Source organism: Colius striatus, chromosome Z (assembly GCF_028858725.1).
Source record: "Colius striatus isolate bColStr4 chromosome Z, bColStr4.1.hap1, whole genome shotgun sequence".
Taxonomy (NCBI): Eukaryota; Metazoa; Chordata; class Aves; order Coliiformes; family Coliidae; genus Colius; species Colius striatus.
The window spans coordinates 75,402,161-75,424,908 of record NC_084790.1 but is presented as its reverse complement, the minus strand read 5'-3'; the positions used below and the strand labels follow the sequence as shown (position 1 = coordinate 75,424,908).

The following is a 22,748-nucleotide window of genomic DNA, read 5'->3' as shown; positions in this document are numbered from 1 at the left end:
TGCCCAAAGGGATCTCTTACTGTGGCTGGTCAGAGAAAATAGCTTTATCATCACAATCAGCCAGTGCTGAACTACAAGGTGTAGAAAAACTCAGATAGCAATGAATATGTTTAAATCTAAAATGTACCTACAGTGAGGAAACTTCAAGGTGAGGTCCAAAATTATAAACAAAAAACATTAGTGTGCTGGACTTCGGGGATTGTTCAATAGATGTAGTAACAGAAGCATGACAAAACCACAGTGACGGACTTCAGTGTGCTTTGAAGCAGGGACTTTTTCAGGATTAAACCTTTCAACTAGCAAGCAATGTCTGAAAGGCTTGTCACAGACTGAGATATTTATTTTCTCGCAGCCTTGAAAGAGTGTGCTTTTTTGTCGTTTTCCAATCAGTAACTTAGGATCTGGATTGTAAAGTGTGGGTGACTGAATACACGACCTGAGCAACACTGGATAATGGAGGGGAATTTTATCAGGCTGAGGGCTGCTTTGGCAGATGTCTCACTGCTCTGCTGGGTGACCTCTGGCTGACTCGCCCATTCATGTGGAGCAGTAAATTAACCCTCTGTTGAAATGATGCAATACACATTTTCTAGAAGGTTGCACAGTCTCCCCTGAATTAGCTTATGCAAAGCCTCCATTTTCACATCATTCTTTGACTACTCGGGCTCTTGTTTCTGTTAGTTTTCCTCTCTGCAGAACAGCTCTGTGTTTTCACTTCACGAGTACCAAAACTGCTCTTTTCCAGGAATTAGCAAGGGAAAAGCTTCAGTAACAGCTTCCTGCACTGAGCTCTGTGGATCACCCACAGGTTTTGCTCTATCAGGGGCATGACAATAAGACACCATCCAGGATTTGAAGTTCCTATTACTACTTCCAAGGCCACTTATCCCCAGCACATGGAAATGCCATACTTTAATCTTTTACCATCTCCTGCACTTTTCTCTTCACTCCTTCTCCTTTCTACCTTCAACTCAAAGTAGATTCAAAAGCTCTAGAAACTCTAAAACTTCCACTCCCTGCTACTGCCCCCGTCTTCCATTTAATCTTTTGAACTTCAATCCCCAGCACAATCTCCATGTGCAACACAGCACTGGAGATGGAGTATGTTCTAATCACAGGTTTCTCAGGATTAAACTGAAGAACGCCCTTGGTGAGCCCCCATTCTCCATTTTTGAGAGCTGGAAAGGTGTTTCGGAGGATTACACTCAAAGAAAAGAGAATTTGTCCCCCGTCTTCCATTTGGAGACTATAATGAAGGTGTCTAAAACAAAAGCTGTGTTTGGAAGCTCATTGAATAGCCACCACATCTGTATATGCAAAATCTGGCTACATTCCTCCGAAAATAAAACTGGTTTCTGTCTCTTGTTCCTTCCTCTTTCTTTAAATAAAGCCTTTTATGTAAGCATGACTGATCATTATTATGGCCTTGCTAATACAAGTAAGGAAATTGGTAAAATGAGTTTTACCATGCAGAGGAAAATCAGAGTATTTTAAAGCAGTTTTCAAAACACTCTTTACTCTGGCAGTGCCTTTTCTGCAACTGATCAAACCATTGAGGAGGGTGTCAGCAATCACAAGGTCATCTTCTTCAAACAGAGGGTCACATATGGACCATGTGTCATTTCAGGTTCTCTTTGAGCAAACCTGAATATCAGGCTTTTCAGGTCACCTCAGTGAGTAATTAAATTAAATACTGCCAAGAGCTGTCATCATAGAGCGTGGTAAAATAACTTTTTGCAGATAGCTGAGCAGCCCTACAAAACAAAATAGCTGAGGTTTAACAAGGTACCATGCAAATATTTCATCTTCCAAACAGAGGAAAAGAAAGAGAGAAAAAATAAAGGGAAAAGGAGGAAAGAAAATGAAAAAAAAAAAAAAAGGAAAGGACAGGAAAAAGTCAAACCAGTCCTCTAGTGAATTCTGTTGATTGAGAGGTCACCAAACTGCAACACTGAGTCAGGCGCCACTGAGAGTTCCTGTGATTATTTCATTTTCCTCTGGGCCAGAAACTTTCACCAGCATGTGGCGGGTGGCAAAAGCCGCAGCAGAGGTGGGGAGATGCTTCTCTGAGCAAGTGGCAGTTGTTACCACCCCGTTTCTCTGGGCACGAACCCACACTCACACAGAAGAGGGGTAGCACCTTTTAGTGTCTCTTCAACCCAATGTTACAAGAGAGGCAAGTCTCTGACCATGATGCTGTGGTCACACAGGAGACTCACTGGGGCAGCTCTCTGATGATACGCAGCCATATTTTAAGTCAAAGAGGCAGTATTAAGGGAATGGATAGCACTCAATAAATGCAAGTGTTTCTTAAATTGAGGCAACCAACATGAAAATTCTGCATCCCATCCTATGTTCACATATCCTTGTCCATGAGCCTGGCTCAGTCTCCATCTCTGAGGGCCACAGAAAACAATTTAGAGAAGTGGTATAATTATTTGTCTGATGATTAAGTCTTTTCCTGGGTGGTCTGTCCTTCCGTCTTTGCCCTCTGCACCAGTGACTTGAAAAATACCAAAACACTGCCATACAGCTTTTATACAACAACAGCCAAAGGAATGAAAAAAGGAAAAAGAAAATGTCACCTATTGGGGATTTCCATGGAGAGGCTCTGGTTAGGCTAAAACACCATGACACGATGGAGAGTAGCAAGGATCAATGTTAAATAAAGACTGACCTTCCAGAATGCTATTCAGCAATTTGGTAATGAGCAAAGCATCTGGCCCCACATAAGAAGAAGTCTTTACTTCCCTAGTTTGTGTAGGAGGGAGAGATGCAAATATATAGATTCCCATAAAGGTCCCTCAAGGGTTTTTTTTCATCTTTTCCCTTTATTTTCTCTGGGTTTTCACTTTCAGTCTCATTCAGAGAGTAGTTTAATGGCCTTGAGTGCAGCTTTCCCCATGTTGCTGTTCATCTCTATGCTTGATCATCTGAGAACAAGTAAAAATTGTCACTACTCTAAAACTTCTCAACTTTACCTTTTAAAAAGACCCCTTCTTCTCATCCCTAACATTGTCAACACCTGCAGTATCCTAGGCTAGTCTATGCCTAGAAGCAAGAATTCTTGATAATTCTCTGATGAACAAGCAAAAGAACACTATAAAAATGGATTGTACAGAGGGGCCTCTCATCCTCTTCTCTCTACCAGAGATTACTGAACTGTGGAAACATCAATTAAGGCCAAAGAAAAGAGGCATAAAGATAGAAAGATAGATTTTAATCCTGGTAGCTATTGGCTGAAGCACATATTAAACATGTAGTTTAAAGTTGTTCCATTTCCTGTCTTTCAGTAAATATGTGTATAGCACAGAATTGCACAGATAAGTTTTGATGATGGTTTGCTTCTCTGCCTGAAGGTTTTTCTCAGTTTTGTTCTTAGACTTTCCCACCAGCTGATTTCCTATGCTGATCTAGGTTGATCTGCTACCTGCAGGGAATTGGACTAGATGATCGCTAATGGTCCCTTCCAACCTCTACCATTCTATGATAGGCATAAATTAAAAGACTCAGTAGACATCCTTACAGACATAACAGACTTGCCCTGCACTTATTTCAAATTATTCAAATAAAGAATGAGTGATATTGTCAGAGATAGTAGAAAAATTATTAGATGATGGTTTAGAGCTATGATAACCAGCCCACACGCTGGTAACTCCCGTGCAGTATTTAGCCACAATGACAAAGAAGAGTGTCTAAGTTAGAAGTGCAAACGGGCTCAGAAGAAAGCTTACTATTGTAGGATTAAATGCAGTTTAATAGGTATCCCTCAAGTATATCTTTTGAATCAGTGAGTCTTCATTCTTCTGGATTGCCAGAAATTGGCAGAATAACAGAAGGAGAAGACTACTTCATGCATATCCTGTTTTTGGTAGTTCAAGCAGATTTTTCTAAGGTGTTCCATAGCCACCATTGCAGGCACTGAGCAGACCCTGCCTAGCAATGCTTAACGTGCTGTTTTGATTTTCCCTCATGCCCAGAGCAACTACAGGAAAATGTACAGATCCCACTGCCCCAGAGAATACAGTGAGCTTGATCCCCACTGTAATAACACTCTTGCCAAATACTCCCTCACTCAAGTTATGAATTTCCCTCCATCGTGTTTGCCACAGGGTGTGGCTGTGCCTCGCTTACTGGTGGGGATGGAGGGGCAGCCAGATGCATCCATCTGGAATGACCTCAGTCATTAAAAGAACAGGCATGAGAAAATCTCTCTATTCATGGCAGGGTGCACACTGCTGCTTCAGCAGCAGGCTGCCTTGAGTGCTCCCTCCAAAAAGCTCTGTTCTGCACCACACCTCAGCAGCAGACTCTTGTATGTAGTGGAGAAGTAAATAGAGGAAAAGCAGCTGCAGGTAGAAAATATCTGTATGTACCGCAACTGCAACTCTTATGCAAGTTCTGCTCTCTTTGCTCTACAAACAACACACCATGTTCTGCTCCTGGGAGAAGTCTGTAACCACCAAGACCTCTGCTATCATGGAAGATGACAGAATAAGTTTCATTTCCTGGCTGCCAATTACTTCATTTCTCAGTTTGAATGTTTTTTAGCATGCACATAGAAGCTTGATGGATTTGTAAGGTCCTGTTCTGTTGTCAGCTTGTTAGAAGTAACTGGAAAAAATTAAATATTCACATTAGAATGAATATAGGAAACCACATTTGCAGTCTTTCACTAGTAATGAATCCTCCAATTATAAAGATGAAAGAGAACTAATACTGTTGCTTCAGTGTCAGAAGAGAGGCTGCAACTTGAAGGTTTAAGGCTTACAGGTCATTTTGTCTATACATCTGTGAAAGAATGTGATCTTTCTTTAACTTGTAGTAAGTGTCAAGTGAAATGTATTATTTTGGCAATAGTCCCAGTTACATGTATACCTCACATTTCTGACTATGTTAATAGAAATGATCTATGTCAATTAACACAGTCCCACATTAATAAGGTTAATAATCATGCCAAACCAGAATCATGAACCAATAACCTCCATCATCTTGTAACTTAGGATAAGATGACTATGACAACACCACCACCAAAAAGAATAACAGTTAGTTTTGTTTACTTTCACCAAGCCTGCTTAAATTCTAGGGTTTTTTTTTTTCCTTAATTTAAGGATGTAGTTGGTTGGTAGGACATAATTTAGAAGGAAGAGACAAACAAGTGCTCCAAACCCAGAAGCACTGCAACTGAAAATAAAAGAGTGAAAGAAGGGAAAACTGGTGACAGAGAAACAAACACAATCAGAGACAGGTATTGCAAAGAATATCATGGATTCATACAGTGAGGGTGACGGAGCAGTGGCACAGGCTGCCCAGAGGGGTTGTGGAGTCTCCTTCCTTTGAAGTCTTCAAGACCCGCCTGGACATGTTCCTATGCGACCTGATCTAGGTGACCCTGCTTCTGCAGGGCGGTTGGACTAGGTGATCTCTAAAGGTCCCTTCCAAACCCCTACCATTCTATGATTCTATGATTATCAGAGTTGCCAGCAAAGTGCTCTGTTTATTGTACATGTTTTGTTGTTTGGGAGATAAATTAATAAGCAGGGATTCCAGAGATTCTTTCTCATCCCTTGGAGCTTTCCCAGAACTGCAGGTCCAGCGGGGTGTTGACTGACTGCCCTCCTGGCTTCACTTTCCCAAGTGCAGTATCAAGGAATTTTTTAAAATGAGGTTTTTTAAAAGCCTGACAAGATATTTAACTTGTTGATTTCACAAGCACTGTCATATCCTGCTTTTTGGCAATTGCTGAGATACCACAAATGGTATCTTATGGTTTCTCACAGTGATTCAGGCATGAGCCAAAACTGAAAGTTCACATTATATACTTTGACTAAGCATTCAAACTTCTGTGGGCTTCCCTGGTCCAAGACTTCTCAGTTTTTAGACTTGACACCATCCCTGTCAGATTTATTGTGCAAACACAGAGTTCTATGAATCTGTGAACTCCTGATGACACCATTAATGGTGACTTCTGCTTGATGTGTCTCCTCCTGGGCAGTGGAAATATGAAGCTCAGGGGTGAAATGCTTGCACCAACAGTCCTGAGGCCAATTTGTCCCCCAGTCTGCTCCCTGGTGTGGCTCCCCAGCCCGAGTGGTAGGAGGTGGGACCTTCATTACCAGCTTGAGGACAAGGAGATGGTGTTGACAACGGCAGGTCTCCAGAGAAACTGGAGAAACCCATAAGGGGCTGGCAAGGGAAGGCTGAGGGCTCCAAGGGAAGCAGCTCCATGCTGCTTGCTTCTTCCCAACCCAGGGATGTCCCAGCACCCATAGCCACCAGGAGCACTCCAGGGGGGTCACTTCCCACACGGACCCTAACAGCATCCCAGTCAGTCACATCCCATGGGATGACCTGAGTTGCCTAAGGGGATAGAATCATAGAATCTTTCATAGAATCATTTTGGTTGGAAAAGACCTTCAAGATCATCAAGTCCAACCACTAATCTCACACTATCACGCTCATCACTAAACCTCAGCACCTCATCTATGCATCTTTTGAATATCTGCAGGGATGGTGACTCCATCACATCCCTGGGCAGCCTGTGCCAGTGTCTAATAACCCTCTCAGTGAAAAAGATTTTCCTAACCTCCAATCTAAACCTCCCCTGGCACAACTTGAGGCTATTTCCTCTGGTCCTATCACTTGTCACTTGGGAGAAGAAACTAACTTTCACCTCACTACAACCTCCTTCCAGGTAGGTGTAGAGAGGGACCCAAAACTGAACACAGTATTTGAGGTGAGGCCTCACCAGTGCTTGAATACAGGGGAACAATCACTGCCTGATCTGGCTGGCCATGCAATTTCTTATACAGGCCAGGATGCTATTGGCCTTCTTGGCCACCTGCGCACACTGCTGGCTCATCTGCAGGTGGCCATTGATCAGCACTTCCAAGATGCCAGAGGATCACAAGTGAGGAGGGTCCCATCCCCGGGCCACTTCAGGGAGTCATATGTCATGGAGATCACACGTTCACTCCAAAGGTGTCCCATGAGATCACCAGGGATACTCCAGCAACAACAGGGCCAGCAGAGATGCCTGGAACAGGGGAGACAGATGGAACTTCCTCCCAGCAGAAGATGAGCCCCAACAGTGGGGTGTAGACCACCAGCCCCTGAGGCATCTCTGCAGCAGTATGAGGCTCTGGGATAGCCAGCTCCATGTGCCTGACAGAGAAGGTTGATAGTTTTCTCCTCTTCCCTTCCATGTTCAGGGGGAACCTATAGTCCTGATGGTGTGGGACATCTCACCCTGCACCTACTCCCTCATGCACCAGCCCTCAGGGTACTCTGACAGTTCCTCTGAGAGCTCAGGAGGCATCTTTAGACCATAGAATGACAGAATCATAGAATGGTAGGGGTTGGAAGGGACCTTTAGAGATCATCTAGACCAACTCCTCTGCAGAAGCACATTCACCTAGATCAGGTGATCTCTGATAGCCCTGCCTGCAGCTCTGAGGGCCAGACAGGGAAAATACCCATAACACCTTATCAGCAAACCACCAAGCAAGCTCTTATCTAATTTGTCAGAGTCCTGTTGACTCCATGTCCCTGGCATTCCCCTGAGCTGCAGGGTAGTGAGTAGTGGCTAGCATCTTACAGGGGAGGCTTCCCCAGCCTTACCAGAGGTCCTCTGTTACCTCCTCAGCACAGTGCTACCCTCTCCTTTCCCTGCCTGCCACTGTGCCCTGCCATAACTGCATCCACAGACTGATCACACCATCCATACCCTGACATCACCTGATAATTACATTCCCTTGTGTTAAAAATAACAACTAAAAGGCAAACAAACAAACAACCTAGAAAAAAAACCGCCCTGAAAGAATTCTGGTGTCTTTGCAGATTGAGAGCTTCTTGCAGATTCACAGCTCATTGCCCACTCCAGGATGATGAAATAAGCAGAGAGGATGGCGTCATGGCTACAAAGCATGATGCAACCCAAAGTGCTGCCATGTGCAGTCGAGTCCTGCTAGAGCCTGGGGTATGCTGCCTCTGCACTTCATCACCACAACCCTCCTCTGCTTCCTCCCTCCAGGCATCCACACTCCTCTGCTCCTCTCTTGCATATGTGGAGCAGTGGGGATGCTGCCAGCTCTGCTGAAGGGCACAGGGTATGCACATATCACTCAGATCCATGGGGGAGGCAGGGAACAACCATCACAGGGACCTTCCCAAAGCACAAAGGGTCCAAAAAATAGAACCAGGCTGTAAAGTGAAAAAGATACTTTGTTGTTGTAAAGCACAAAACCCTTTTTCCTGTTTCCTCTATTTACTTCTTCTTTATACCCCTTGGAGTCAGCTGGTGCATCTGCAGAGAGATATCTGGTGAGGAAGAACGTGGTGTCCTAACCCTCAAAGGCAGACTTCTTATTTCTGACTTGTTTATTTGCACTCTTAATGTCAAAGGTCACCCCAGCAGCTTTTGCTCTCCCACCAGTAAGCAACACCCTAAAGCAGCACACCCACAGCCAAAAGTGTGTATGCTGGGGCCATGGGGTGACAACACCCAGCCCATGATGGTGGATGTGTGGGAGAAGGTTCTTCCCGTGTTCAGAGCCAGTGTGGATAACAAACACATCTAGCTCTGTGCTGGTTTTGCTTGCCCTGATGTCACCTGAAAATAAAGCAGGATCTCAAATATGGTATTCATTTAAGCAAAGTCCCAGAGTCCTGCATCTGGGAAGGAACAACCCCAGGCACCAGCACAGGCTGGGGGTCGAACTGCTGAAGAGTAGCTCTGCAGAGAGAGACCTGGGAGTGCTGATTGATAATAAGCTAAATATGAGCCAGCAATGTGCCCTCGTGGCCAAGAAGGCCAATGGCAGCCTGGGATGCATCAAGAGTGTGGCCAACAGGTCAAGGGAGGTTCTTCTCCCCCTCTCCTCTGCCCTAGTGAGGCCTCATCTGGAGTCCTGTGTCCAGTTCTGGGCTCCTCAGCTCAAGAGGGACAGGGAAGTGCTGGAGAGAGTCCAGCGCAGGGCCACCAAGATGATCAGGGGATTGGAACATCTTTCATACGAGGAAAGGCTGCGGGAACTGGGGCTGTTTAGTCTGGAGAAGAGGAGATTGAGGGGAGATCTTATTAACATGTATAAATATCTAAGGGGTGGCTGTCAGGAGGTTGGGACATCCCTTTTTTTCTATAGTAGCTAGCAACAGGACAAGGGGTAATGGGATGAAGCTGGAACACAAAAAGTTCCACTTAAATGTAAGAAAAAACTATTTCACCGTGAGGGTGACGGAGCCCTGGCACAGGCTGCCCAGAGGGGTTGTGGAGGCTCCTTCCTTGGAGGTCTTCAAGACCCACCTGGACATGTTCCTATGCGAACTGATCTAGGTGAACCTGCTTCTGCAGGGGGGTTGGACTAGATGATCTCTAAAGGTCCCTTCCAATCTCTACCATTCTGTGATTCTATGATTCAAAGGAGTAATTACAGCTACATATTGGTGCTGCCATGTGGAGCTGCTCTCCACAGCAAGGCTCCTCTGAAGTCAAGAAGTGAATTCAGCCCTTCCTGTTCCGAAGGTCAGCATAGCAATAAAAGGATGGTCAGGGAGGGCAGCATAACCATCTGCATCTGCACGCTGTCCCACTGCTTCCAGCATGTCCTCCTCTTCTCTACAAGCTCCTCACATCTAAAGAGAAAGCACTGAGAGCCCAAAGGCAGTACTTTTGGGCAGGAAGGTACAAGACGCCTTCAATTTCTGTGCCAGCTCATTGCCTGTGATGCATTTCTTCTGGCAGTCTTTCATGCCTAAAGCTCTTGCAGCATAAATGCAGAGCACCTGTAGGGGACTTTCCGTTTCTAGGCAGGCCTTTCATTTTCCATTTAGAACAACCAGCAAAAGTCACCCCCCTCCCCTTCCTGGTATGTTTCTACATATGAAAAATAAAACCAAAAAGGAAATGAACTAACTTCGGTGTAATTAGAGGCAAAACTTTAAAGTGAAACTACCTCACAACATGGGATGCTGTCAGCCCACTCCTACCAAGTTTTTCACTCTAGCCATGAGCCAAGTGGCCTTTCAGAGTCTGTGGCCACCCTGCCAGCTTCCACCAAGGCACAATTTCAATCTGCCCCACTTCTTGGCTAGCACAGCTTGCGTAGGGACCCTTCCTATAGTGAGGGAGGGCCTCTAGCAGGTTTCACACTGCCACGGTGGAGCCTGCAGATCCTGAAATGGAAACATTCCAGTCTGTCTCAATGATGATCTGGTAGGTTGTGACTGTCAGGACTGAGCTGAGCACATCAAAATATACCTTGGCAGGATGGAGGCAGGGGATGGGGCAAGGGCACAGCCTGCTCCCATACTCCTGCCATCTTTAGAGATCTGGGCTGTGGTGATCTACCCAAAATACATTCTCATGCTTTTGGGCCTTTTTTTTTTTCCTGAACAGATATTTTGAAATGAAACTCAAATCTATATTCTCATATTTCCTTATTATAGCAAAGATATGGCCCCAAGATCCCCAAGATGCCTAACTTGTTAGTCATATAGACTCCTGATGATTCAAATTGTAGAGGAGATCCTATACTTTCTTATAGTGTTGAACATACCATCTGCCTTTTCCAAAGGCCTAATGTTCACAGTGAATAAAGCAGTTAAGCCTTAACAATTTTAAAGGAGGAGGCTTCACAAAAGATACCGTGACCCACCTCGGTTCAGTCCCACTTCCTGTTGTTAATTCTCTTTGCCTTTCACTTGCTAAATCTCGCCCCAGGTTAAATCTGCTTTGTGAGATTTAAGGGGACTAGGTGAATCTTTATCCAACTGGAGATTATTCAAACCAGGCACTACCGAAACGCATCACAGAGAACATAATTCAGAATAGTCTGAAAATCTAACCGTGCAGAATAGCCCCTGTCCCAACTGAAGGGCTTGGAAGAGTACAGGGGAGACTCTGTGGCACTGAGGACTGGCTCAGGAATTCCAAGGTCACCATGCTGGTGTCCAGAAAAGTTCTTTTGTATCCCTTGATTCTCCCACTAGACCTCAGTTTTTCACAGCAAGCCACTCCTAAAGAGCTCTGGAAGGGTTACCAGATCGCTGGCTCAGCTGCAAGGCCCTGACATGCCAGGACAGCACCGAGCGCCTCATGCACGGGATTTCCCATCTTTTTTTTTCAGTCCCACACCTGCTGCATCAACTATTTCCAAAAATGATGACAAAGTGCAGAGGAGGCGTAGGGAACAGCGGAAACAGGAGGTAGCCAGAGCCTGAAAAATATCTGACAGATCAGCAAGCAATGAAGAATTCCAGAAATGGAGCACATTCAAATTCTCAACAAAGATAGCAAGACAGAAAATAACTGTACTCACCATCTGAGGAAGGACTTCTGCAACAACCCAGCAGTGATGGTGCAGCTGTGCTAACAGTATGCTTGGCGTTTGCAAAGATACCTACGCACATGGAGGAGAGCACTTCAGCAAATACTCCAACAGCCTGATAATCAGTGATCAACGCCAATATTTACTTTGTTAATGCCTTCTTCTTCTGGATTGTGGTTGCAAAGACTGGCCTTTATGAGGGGTATTGCCATCTTCAGAGTGATAAAACTCACTTAACTAAGTAGTGAATTTTGCCCACTCTTACATCCTTTTTAGCTCTTTAGAAAGCTTTTTAGTGAATAGAAAATGGACTGAATCAAGAATGACCTTACAAGGAACCACCTGCAGGGTCTCTGCTTTCTACTTTCAGAGAAAATTCAGCTCACCAGATAATCTGCCCTGGCTGAGTTAAAATGGACTGTATGACCTATGACCAGGAAAATTCAGTCAAGTTTCCTCACAGTTACTGCTCGAGGAAAGAGCTTGCAGTCAATATAAACTCTCCTACACTCCAGCTGTATTATGGAGCTTCTCTGCTATCCAACCTCACCCTCAACTGAATGTTGTTGCTGTCACCAGGAATATTCCTTTGCCTTCCGCAGCTTTAGTGAGCACCAGATTGGACACGTGTGAATAAACTTTCAGAACCATTTTCAAAGCAATCCATTAATGCAGCCTGCTTGGTACATGGGTGGTCGCAGAGAAAGAGATGAGTGTTCATCCTCCCTGCCAGCGACAGAAGACTGTAGTATATGGGGGGGGGGGAGCTGGACGAGACAATCTCTAAAGGTCTGTTCCAACCCCTACTATTCTATGATATGAACAAGCCATGCAAGTTTACCTTGTGCTAACAAAATTATATGTTTGAGCTTTCAAGGGAAGCAGTTGAGGGAGAATAGGATTAGGGAGAGTCTAAGAATTAACGGTAGGGCCATTAGGTAATATTTAAACAGGAGATAAGACCTGTGCAGGTGAGGGTTACTTCTGAGCAGCAGGAAGGCAGATCTCCTTAGTTTCTTTTCCTGTCTAGTGCTATTAGCTGGCGTATTTCACTGTCTAAATCTGCATTAACATCTTCCCACACCATAGTGGAGGTGTTGGCAGTGCAGTTGCAGCTGCTGAAGGCCAAAACTTTGCTGCAATGGCCACCAGAAAATCACTAACACAGAACAAAGACATTTCCTTGAAAAGCGAGGTTGAGATTAATGCTTAAGGCTTCGGGACTTATGAAGCTTTACTCATAATAATGAGAGCAATCCACGGAGGAAAGGTGCCACAGAAGAGTAAACAAGAGGGATGAAGTGATTTAAGGCAAAAAGTCCTGGCAGTGCGGTGACCAGCCCCGCTCGATGTGGCCGCACCCTGCCATGCTCTCCCGGAATGACCTTTGCTTTGTGCTCCTGACAATAGAGCTGAGTTTCCTGCTCGGGTGCTGGCACCCGCCAGCATCAACAGGAACTGCCGACTCGGCCGTCTGCAGACACGGGGAAAAGGGAGACAGACAGAAACAAACAAATACTCCACAAGAACTGTCAGCACCAGACAGCCTTGGGAAGATGGGAAGACCAACTCCAGCAATGATGCAGTACCAGAGATTTATTTGGGATCTTACAGGGAGGCACAAAAACAGTTCAAAGCTGATTCAGCACAAATAACTGAATTTGGGGGAAAAAAACAGCTAGTTTCCTTTCTCTCTTGCTCTTGATTTTGCTTCTGCAACTGTTGATTTCCTTTCAGCAGGCCTGCCCACTGGTGTTATTCATACTGAGAGTCTGCCACGTGTTGGCTTTCAGCAACACGTTCCTGGTTAGACTACATCACCCAGACCCTGGCAAAGCACTTGTTATCTTGAGACAGTTCTGTCTTCTCATCTGTGTAATTGTGCAGGCTTTAAGTGATGTTAAACAGAAATAAACTGGAAGGCTGCTTCAAGGGGGTTGTGCTCTTCAGGCTGCTGTTCTGCTCTTCACTGTGGCTATAGCCAACTGGAAACCCATGGTCCTTTTTGATAGAGCCACAGCAAGAAACAGTTTTTATGGCTGTTCTGGCAGAACAGCTTCCCAAAGGCCTGTGCTTCCCACAGTTACACTGCTTTATTTAAGGGAACTGAAACGAAAATACGTCAGAGCTCGCTGGTGACTTCAAACCACAATGGACTTTTTTTCTCTCTGCCCTTGTTTTGCAATCTTAAAATTGGCAGCAGCCCCACCGTGTGCTGCTCCCGCCATAACGCACCATGATTTGTCACCCCCCGAGTAAGGCCCCCCTTCACCAGCAACACCCTGCAGGAAGGTGACTAGATGCAGAGCTAGCGCAGGTCAGCTCCCCTTAAAACAGTGAGGCTTCCTGCCCTACGCCACTGGACTCAGACAGACGCACTGACCTCGGTGATGGCAGAGATGAACACTTCAGACTCTGGCTCACAGGTGGGTCAGTTAGTCTGTTTTGTACTCTAAAGTCTCCCATTGTTCTTGTAACCCTACCACTGCTTTAAAAATAAAATTAAAAGGAAAAAAAAATGGATGCCTGCAACTTCACTGGCTTGTGCCCAGCTGCTCTAATAGGAAAACATCTCCCTGCCCACACATGCCCAAAAAAGGGCCCATCTCTTTGTGTTGCTGCAGAGATATAGGCTGAAGTTGCCTGCAAAGATCATCCCCCTTTTGGGTGAGGAAGTGTTGCTAAGCAGGACTGGATTAAGATTCATTTTATTTTGGCCTTACTGGAAGAATAGTCACTTAAATAATTTACCTTTAATAAACACTTAAATAATTAGATCTGTCTGTGAATTCAGAAAGAACAACAAGCCCCGGGCCATCTCTGGTTCTGCCTAAGCAAACAAAATAGATGAGTGAAATAACTTGCATGTACCCAGCAGTGCAAGGGGTCAGTGTGTCCCTCTTCTTCACAGCCCAAGTTCATGAGTGGTTTCCCTGCATTTGGGTCTGCTGAGCCCTGAGAGTACTGGGGGCACATAAGGGCTGCTCCATAAGTCATGGCAGCCGCCCCCATGCTGGCATCCTGGAGCGGCTGCCATGGCTTATGGCGCAGCCGTCAGGCTACGGCCATGAGATGTAGCCCTGAGTATCACGTGCTGCAGAAACACAGCACCTCCAATGCGAGGAATGACACATCATGCAGCCTGACATAGTCCTGAGCTGTTTACTTGTTTTCCCGCCAACTAAAACTCAACAAACTTGTTTTGAAGGAACAGTTTCTTACGTACAGGAACGAAACGGTCAAAGGGCAGCTCTCCCTGAATGGGGCTGGGTTACCAACAGGGGTGTTTACACCTGAAAAAATTACACTAAACACATCAAGTCAAACAAAGAAGCTTGTATGCCATAAAGGTTTCATGCCAAAGGATGAGAGATGAAGGCAATGTCTTCTCAAACACAGCAGAAACTTCCCTGTGGCCAGCCTAAGCTGTTCAGACCTCAAGTCACAAATCCAGCAGAGCACACTGCAGGGTGCCACAGGAGCCAGTGCCTGCTGCAGACAAGCCACCAGCTCAGGTGTCACCCTGAGGAATACCCTGTCCAGGAGCCAGCACCACTGCCTCTACCACATGCCAGCCCTGCAGCACCAGTGTGCCTGCTGCCTTTGCCCAGGCACCAACAGGGCTGAGGATCTCCTATGTAGGGACAGAAATCTCAGCCCGCTTTCAGTTGTGTCATTGCTTCCAGGAAATATGCAGGGGAAAAGGTTTCTGAGCTGATCTGGTGAACCTTTCTTCTTCTAACAGACTTCAAAGTCATCAGTGTTTCTAGACACTTGACTTCAGAGGCTCAACAGACCGTGTCTGTAATTACTCTGTGACATCTTTTCCTCTTGAAGATGTGTTTTGATGGGAAAGATGGGCATGGACTGGCTTTCAGCCACAAAGCTCTTTGTAGTGTCTGGCTCATCTGTGTTTTCTTTATGTCAAGCTGTTTTCATTTCCCCCTAAAACCAGATGTCCATCCTATGTGCCACTGCACCAGAATCAACTCTCCTAGGGATAGGAGGCAGACAAGTGACTCACTGACAGTTCCTCAACACGGTGCAACAATCACAAAGTCACCAGAGTGACTTTACCATCCCAGCTTTCTGGTAAAAACCACTGTCTGAAATTACTGTGGGCATGAGTAAGTGTGCCCTGGTGTGTCAGCAGTGACAGACTGCTCAGACACTGTGCTGACATGGGGAGGATCTGGCAGAGGGAGGGTGGCCCTAAGTGGCAATTGATGTGATACGGGCCAGTGTGCTGCCCTACAGCTTGTCTAAGGTCAAGGTTATCATCCTCTACTTTGAATAGTAGTGCGGCAGTGTGTCAGGACTGTGCCCTGGTTAGGAAGAAGCAGACTGGATATTAGGAACAATTTCTTCCCCAAAAGGGCTGTCAGGCGCAGGCTGCCCAGAGCAGTGGTGGAGGTATTTAAAAGACGTGCTGATGTGGTGCCTGGGGGCATGATGGCAGAGCTGGGTTAACGTTGGAACTTGATGACCTTAAAAATTGTTTCTAACCCAAACCATTCTGTGATTTCACGTCTTCTTGCCAACCACATGCACACCCCATCCCTCGCTCCTGCTTGTCCAAGCCCATCCCATCCTTCCACCTCGTTCTCCTTGTGACCACAACCTCATCCACTTCTCACAGAACACCACGAGCACGGCTCACCCTCCCTTCTCCCCTCGCTCTTCCCCTTCCACATCCCTTCCCCTCTTCTTGCCAGAAGATCAAAACTCCACCCCTCCACCTCCCCGCGGCAGCTCTGGCTGCCGCCGCAGCAGCGCTCGGTCCCGCCGCCGGCCGGCGCGGGGGCGGGATTCCCGCGCGCCGCACGTCACAGCGCGGGGAATGCCCGGCGCGCGCCGCTCTTAGGCGCTAGCGCCGCCCCGCCCGCCTCACTCTGCGCCCGACGCCGAGCGCCCGCGGGCCCCGCCGCGCCGACACCGAGCTCCCGACACGACGCCACACGGCCCGGCCTGGCCCGGCCCGGCCCGGCCCGCCGCGATGATGCCGGGCAGGACCCTCCGCAAGGTCGCTCCGCCCGCCGCTCCCGCAGGTACCGGGGAAGCTGAAGGGGAAGGGGTGTGGGGGGCGGCGTGTGTGTGTGAAGGGAGCGGGGTGGTAGGGCTTGGGGCTGGGGGACATGAGCTTCCCACCTCGGGTCGTTGTCCCCGCTCCAGCCCGGCTCCAGCATCCAGAGCGCGAGCGGCGCCAGCCCGAGCATCCTGCGGCCGCGGAAGAGAGGGGATCCCCTTGGGGCGCGGGGGGTGTCTGTTGTGTGTGTGCAATAGTCAGAAGGAGGGGAAAAGGGAAAAAAGATACACTGTTGTCGAGACCCTGATTACAAAATAACGCTAAACGCGGCGGGGGCGGCGGCGGTGCGGTGTCTGACGAGCGTGTTGTGCCCTGCAGAGCGGAAGGCGGTGGCAGAGTGTGCCCTGGAGCTGCGGAGGATCGGCGACAAGTGGGACCTGCGGCAGAAGATCTTGAACCTCCTCGTCAAGCTCTTCTGCCCGGAGACGTGATGCGACGCGGTGTGTTGAAAAGCGGTGGAAGAAACCTTGACTCTGTGGATTTGGAACGAGAAACTTCACTGACGCTGGGAGATGATGAAAGCTCTTTGTGTTATATTTTGCTGCCCGTAGCCACTGAAGGAGGATAGCTGTCACAACGTGATTTCTTTGAAGGTTCTTTCAGCGATATTGGCTTAGGAGTGCCAGGTGGAAAAAAAAATAAAAGAGAGCGATGGGGAGAGCCTCTTACCACGTGATGGGGGCAGTTGGGGCATGACGGAACTTGCCCCTCTGCCTCAGCTCAGAAGACTTCCAGGAGCCTGGTTTCCCTGTCTGCACTCTGGTCCTCACATCCCCCAGCACCAAGGAGCTCGGACCACCTTCAAGGAAGAAGCCAAAAAAGTGTCTGTCTTGGAAGCTGGGATTGTGTATCACAAGGCAAAAAGCCAGTTTCTCAGTTTCTGATTTGAAAAGCATGTTTTGAAAAGCATGGATTCTGCTGGACAGCGATCTGGTGGTGGGATTATTTAATTTGCTAAGTAAACTACTTAAGTCTTTATTGAGTGACTATATGTTACAGGATGTTGCTTTGGGGACTAAAAATGGTAATTCTGTGAATTAACATGACATTGAATACTTCTAGTTTATATTATATATATAATATATATTAAAAAAGTAGGAATATGTGCACCCTATCTGTATGAAATGAACATTTCACAGAACTATTAATGAAATTCTACTGACTAGGCTCAAAAAATAGTATGAAGATGTTCAAAACATGACATAAAAACACACTCTATTAACTAAAAGAAAGTATAATGTTTCCTGATAATAAAGGAAACACTTTATGCAACACAGAGAGGAGCAACACTTTAGCATAGCGTTATAGAAGATGCATATATGAATATATATTACACAAATACAGATATTGAGGTATGTGTGTTTGGTGGAAGGATTCCTTTTGCTTCACAAAGAATTTCTTGGGAACAGTACAATACTGCTGTGTCTTTGTAAGTAAAACAAATAACTCTGTGATAGAAGTAGATAGGAAAGTTGGATCCAAGTTCAATCTCAAGTGTTTTTTTGAGAATGTTATTTATTCAAAGAAAGCATCTACCTCTCTTTGAAAAAATAATATTGATAGAATTAAATGTTACAGTACAGGAAAGCAGTCTTGGATTTCTGAACGTTTAGCTGTACTTGCCAATGAAGGTTCTTCCCTTTATGTTTCTTTCCATTTCATTTCATGGTAACCTTGTTTCAGTTCCAGAATGATAAAGCTGCTGTAGCACATCCAGCGGATGGTGATGCATTATGTGCATCTCACTGGGTTATTACCTTTGGCTGGCTTTGGAGGAGCTGAATTAAGCATCCTGGTCACCATCGAGGCAAACAGTGACTCTGCTATAGTCAATTCATGTCAGACATGATCCTCAACAGTATTTTTTTTAATAGGTGCATGCTAGCAAGAAAATGGCTAAAGCTGGTCAAGTTTTCTAGCTACCTCTTAGGTCAATGGGCAGAGTTTTCCTTCTCTTAGCTTAAGCTCTTTCCTTCTCTTAACCTTGTATGAAGCTGTATAGTTGCACTTTCTGGATCTGCTGACACTACATTTTTTTCCCTGCCTTGTAGTGAATTATTGTTTGTATTAATTTTTTGGTGAGCTCTTCTGAATCTGCCTTTGCAAAACTGCAGTCACATAGCTCCAGTCACTCTGTCACAATCAGCTGTGTATGGCTGCAGTTGTCACAGATTCCTCTAAGCAGAAGCTGACCGATTTTGCCTGCTTTCTGCATGGAAGACAACCTCATCCCAGTGACATTACTGGGAGCTTTGCCATTGTCCTGAACCATATGCACAGTTCTCTCCTCCTTTAAGCCAGCTAATACGTTTTCAGTGAGAACATAATGTGTCAAGAATAGTTGTTATTCATCTTAGTACTGCAAAGTAACGTGTTTTGCTGACATACAGAGGTCAGTTTTTCAGGTATTAAAGAGTAAATGCAAAGAGCTTCTGTTTTGGTACTGCTGTGTGCAGCCCTGACTATGTCAGGAGAGCTCCCACTGTATATCCTGGGCTTGGTGGACTCATCGTCAAGGATGCTAAACAGCGATTGTGCCTGTCTGGGACTCTCAGGAAAATCCAGCATTAGCATTCATTTGCATTAGTAGCTGAGATGTATTTTCATAAAAGCATTGTGCTCAATGTATGCTGCTTTGAAATTCCATAGGAATCTAGGTGTGGCCTTCACAGGGCCTGCTGTGTTCTTCAGGTTGTAGCACACATGAATGTTATGAAATAAAAAAGCGTTCTCATAAATGCATTGTCATGGGGATATCTGAGCTAAAGTATTGGCTCACTGTTTTTCTGTCTAGATCTGCAAGGACTGTTTGCTTTCTTTGTGAAGTGTTTTTAGGCTTCTCTGAGCTCTCGAGAGTGCGAGCGTTCACCGGGGGCTCAGGAAGAAGACTTAGATCCAAGCAATCAGTGCCAGTATATGAGCAAGCACTCGCTGGTGCCCTCCCTAGGATTCCTTTTGTTGCTTTTGCAAAAGATGTGCTATATGATGGTGTCAACATGAGTTTGTTTTTCTTAAGGCCTGTCCTGGATATGAGCCAGATGTTTTGCTGTACGCTCCCTGCATGTGTGTGTCTCAAATCCTTGCTGAGATAATAAATATGAAGTGTTTGCAAGAAAAAATAGTTGGTTTTGTTTTAACTTGGGGTTGTTTTTGTTTTGTTTTGTTTTGTTTTGTAATTCTGATTGTACTATAATGTTATAAAAATTCGTTCCATACTTCCACGTCAGCATGCACCAACTAGGGCAACAGCAGAAGGCCAGCAGGTTATGGATTGGGAGATTAGGCTTTTACTTCAGCCTTTAAGAGGAACATGACATCGCCCTAACCTTGAACTTCAAAATGGGAAACTGAGATGTCTGTTCTAGTATTTTTTAGTAACTACTGCCCACAGAGTATCAGGGGCTCCACTACCTCTACTAGAGGTGTTGTGGCATTGAGGAAGACAGTTACTGGGGAGAAGATAGACATCCAGGATAAGGGTTTGGCCTCGGATGCAGGCAGAAACGAACACAGCATTTCACCAATGTCAGATTTTTCCTTTCTCCAAAGTTTGAAGCCAGAATTTTGGAAAAGGGGAAAATGATAACGGCTTACTGCAAGGGGTAGTGCAGAGCTTGTCCTTCCTCCCCAAAGTCGGGACCCAAAGATGCAGCTGTGGAGAGCAGAGCCTGAGGTCCTCACCACCTACACTGTGCACATCAGCAGGCTTTCCACTGACTCACTGTGCTGCTTCTCCCCAGCTTCACAGGCAAGGAGCACCACTCCTGGGGCATTTCCCAGCATGAGGAGGAATAAGAGCTTCCTGGAAAACACTCTGTTTTCTAGTAAATGCAAAAATCCACCAAACCTGAAAGGGAAGCAATTTCCTGTCCTTTTCCAGTTATCAGAGGCTTGGAAGACCTCTGCTTTGTGGGGCAGCAGTGAAGTGGTCCTGAGAAGGCCCATCAGCTTGGTGCCAAGTGCCACCACAGGGGCTGCACAGTGCATTTTTGCACAGTGCATTTTTACACAGTACCACCAGCAAATTACATTCATAAGACTCATCAGCCTTACGAAAACATTCAGACACCCTCACAAACTGCCTGCTGGAGCCTGGCACCGCTCCAGCCAGGTCACTGCCAGAGCATGATGCTCGTGACCTGCTCCTCCCTAAGGGGCAGGGGAAAACAAAAATCCCATCACCAGGGCACGGCATCGCTGTCTGGAGGTGCCTGACTCACCTGCCACCGCCTGATATCAAAAACAACCAAACCAGGCCCACTTGCCAAACTGCTGGAGCCGCCACCCTGTAGCACTCTCCGCTTGCCACGGCCCGTGAGCACCTGACAGAACAAGTGCAGCCCCAAGCTGCGTCTGCACTCTGCTCGCCCAGGCCAAAACTGCCCCAGTGCCCTTCGCCAGCTCACACGCTCATACCTGAGACTGGTTGCACAAGTGGTATTTCCTAAACAAACTGCTAGACGACAACACCTTCCTCCTCCCCTCTTCCCTCACCGGATGTTTTTTTTAAGTCATCTGAAAAACAATGTCGTATGTGCTGCTCATTATTTTTAGCACACACTGCTGGAAGGGACTAATTCTGTCATTCTCCTCCTGTCAGCACGAGATGGTGTGGGGGCATATCATGCATCTGTAGAGGTGCAAGAATGCCAGACAAAAAGGGCTTGGGGACATGATGCACTGCCTTTCAGTCTGGTAGAGTTTTCCAAGGTGATTGTCTCATGGCAAGACCGTCAGGGAGCAACAGTCCCAAAAGCTGCCACAGCTGTAAACAGGGGTCTTTACCCAAGTGTGTCACCATGTTGTCTGGATGATGAAGTAAGAAACAGGCCATGCCAAGCTATCAGTCTTTCTTACACACAGTCTCCTTGCAATGCAAATCTCACCTGCCTGCGAGTCCTCTGAAACCACGGAGGCAGGAGTCACTCCTTTAGCATCAACAGATATCCCATGAAATGGCAGTGACCTCAAATAAAACTGTTCCAGCCATTTCATCTTAGAGGGTCTTTGGCATCATTCTCTCCTCTGCAGGAAAATATGGTGGGAGCACCAGTTAGCTCCTCTGGCTCCTCCATGCCACTGCCTCTACTTTCTGAAGGGCCAAGGCACCTTCCTGCAGGGGACAATCCAGCTGCAAACCTCAAAAGAAATGCGTTTCCTTCAGCAACACTGAACAAGGCCAGCAAATAGGCCTTGGAGCTGCCAACAAGACACTGGCACTCTCATGTTACCACTCTGACACCACCGCAGCGTCTACCTGGAGGGCTCAGAGCAGATGATGGCCCTGGGATGGTACCCACCACTGGGCTTTTGTGCCTCTGAGGTTTTGCCTGCATTATCATGCTCTTCTGAGGTCAAGATATCATGTTTGTGCTTCAGCTCCAGGATCCAAGCCGGGATTGCAGACACCTTTGCCACCTTCTGCATGGCAGTGATTAAGGGGCAGATTTCTGCTTGTGTCTTCCCTTCCATGCCCATGAAAGGGATGTGACAAAGGCACGAACACATCCAGATCCTTCTTTCCTTCCCAGGATCAGGAATTAAGGAGGTAATTTTTGACAAAAGCAGCTGGGCTTTCCCCCACTATGGCTTTCCCAGGTAGGGAAAAATACAAGCAACTGCAGCTTCAGGTAACTTGTTTGCTCAGTACAACGGTATTGGACTGATTCAGCTGCATGCCATGGTGAGGCCAGCACATACGAGAATATCAGTAGAAAAAGTTCTGCTTTTACTATTGGCTAACTTCAGAAAATACCCTGACTGCTGGAAAACATCCTTCTAGTCATAGCTTTACACACTGTGTGAGGGAAGGGTGACTCTGTTTTGAGGAAAGATGTTTATTTGCATCAAATTAGGATCATTTAATGAGTGAGATTTGTTATTTTTAAAAGGAACAAAAAGCTTTACACATAATAACGTCTTCATTCATTTCTGAAGTCTTTTAGCTGAGTCAAGTGCTTTGAGGAACACGATGGCATGGAAAGAGCAAGTCATGGCTGACTGTTTCTATAAAAGCAGTGTGAAATGGGCTTGAGCCAAGTACTAGTGACAATGTATTCAGCTGTGTTCATCTCCTTGATGATGAGAAACAACTCAGCTTCCTTTACCAGAAGCAGTGGGCATCAGCCCTGGAAAACACAGCACCACTTGCTCCCCAGGTATCTGTTGCTATGGGGGTGCTGTACACAGCATGGAGGTACTGCAAGAGCACTAAGACAACCAAATATCACATGAGAGACAGAAAGAAAGAAAGAAAGAAAGAAAGAAAAAGAAAGAAAGAAAGAAAGAAAGAAAGAAAGAAAGAAAGAAAGAAAGAAAGAAAGAAAGAAAGAAAG

At 46.2% G+C, this 22,748-nt stretch overlaps 2 protein-coding genes across 2 annotated transcripts in view; one reads left to right on the top strand and one right to left on the bottom strand.

Annotated features, from left to right (window-relative positions):
- The first annotated feature begins 16,238 nt into the window (after nucleotides 1–16,238).
- Nucleotides 16,239–19,520, top strand: PMAIP1 (phorbol-12-myristate-13-acetate-induced protein 1). The gene is made up of 2 exons (XM_062017831.1): nucleotides 16,239–16,375; nucleotides 16,732–19,520. The coding sequence occupies exons 1-2, from the start codon at nucleotides 16,324–16,326 to the stop codon at nucleotides 16,842–16,844; spliced, it is 165 nt and encodes a 54-aa protein (XP_061873815.1). The 5' UTR covers nucleotides 16,239–16,323; the 3' UTR covers nucleotides 16,845–19,520.
- PDZD2 (PDZ domain containing 2) overlaps nucleotides 17,166–22,748 on the bottom strand; it is a 153,049-nt gene continuing 147,466 nt past the window's right edge. Inside the window, exon 25 of the transcript XR_009820827.1 lies at nucleotides 17,166–17,212. The gene's annotated coding sequence lies outside the window, so the exon portion shown is untranslated. The remainder of the gene's footprint in view (nucleotides 17,213–22,748) is intronic.

Bases quoted from the DNA above. Each gene is read 5' to 3' on its own strand.
- PMAIP1 (XM_062017831.1), top strand. From the start codon at position 16,324: ATGATGCCGGGCAGGACCCTCCGCAAGGTCGCTCCGCCCGCCGCTCCC. The intron at 16,376-16,731 runs GTACCGGGGAAG...TGTGCCCTGCAG, and splicing joins TCCGCCCGCCGCTCCCGCAG to AGCGGAAGGCGGTGGCAGAG.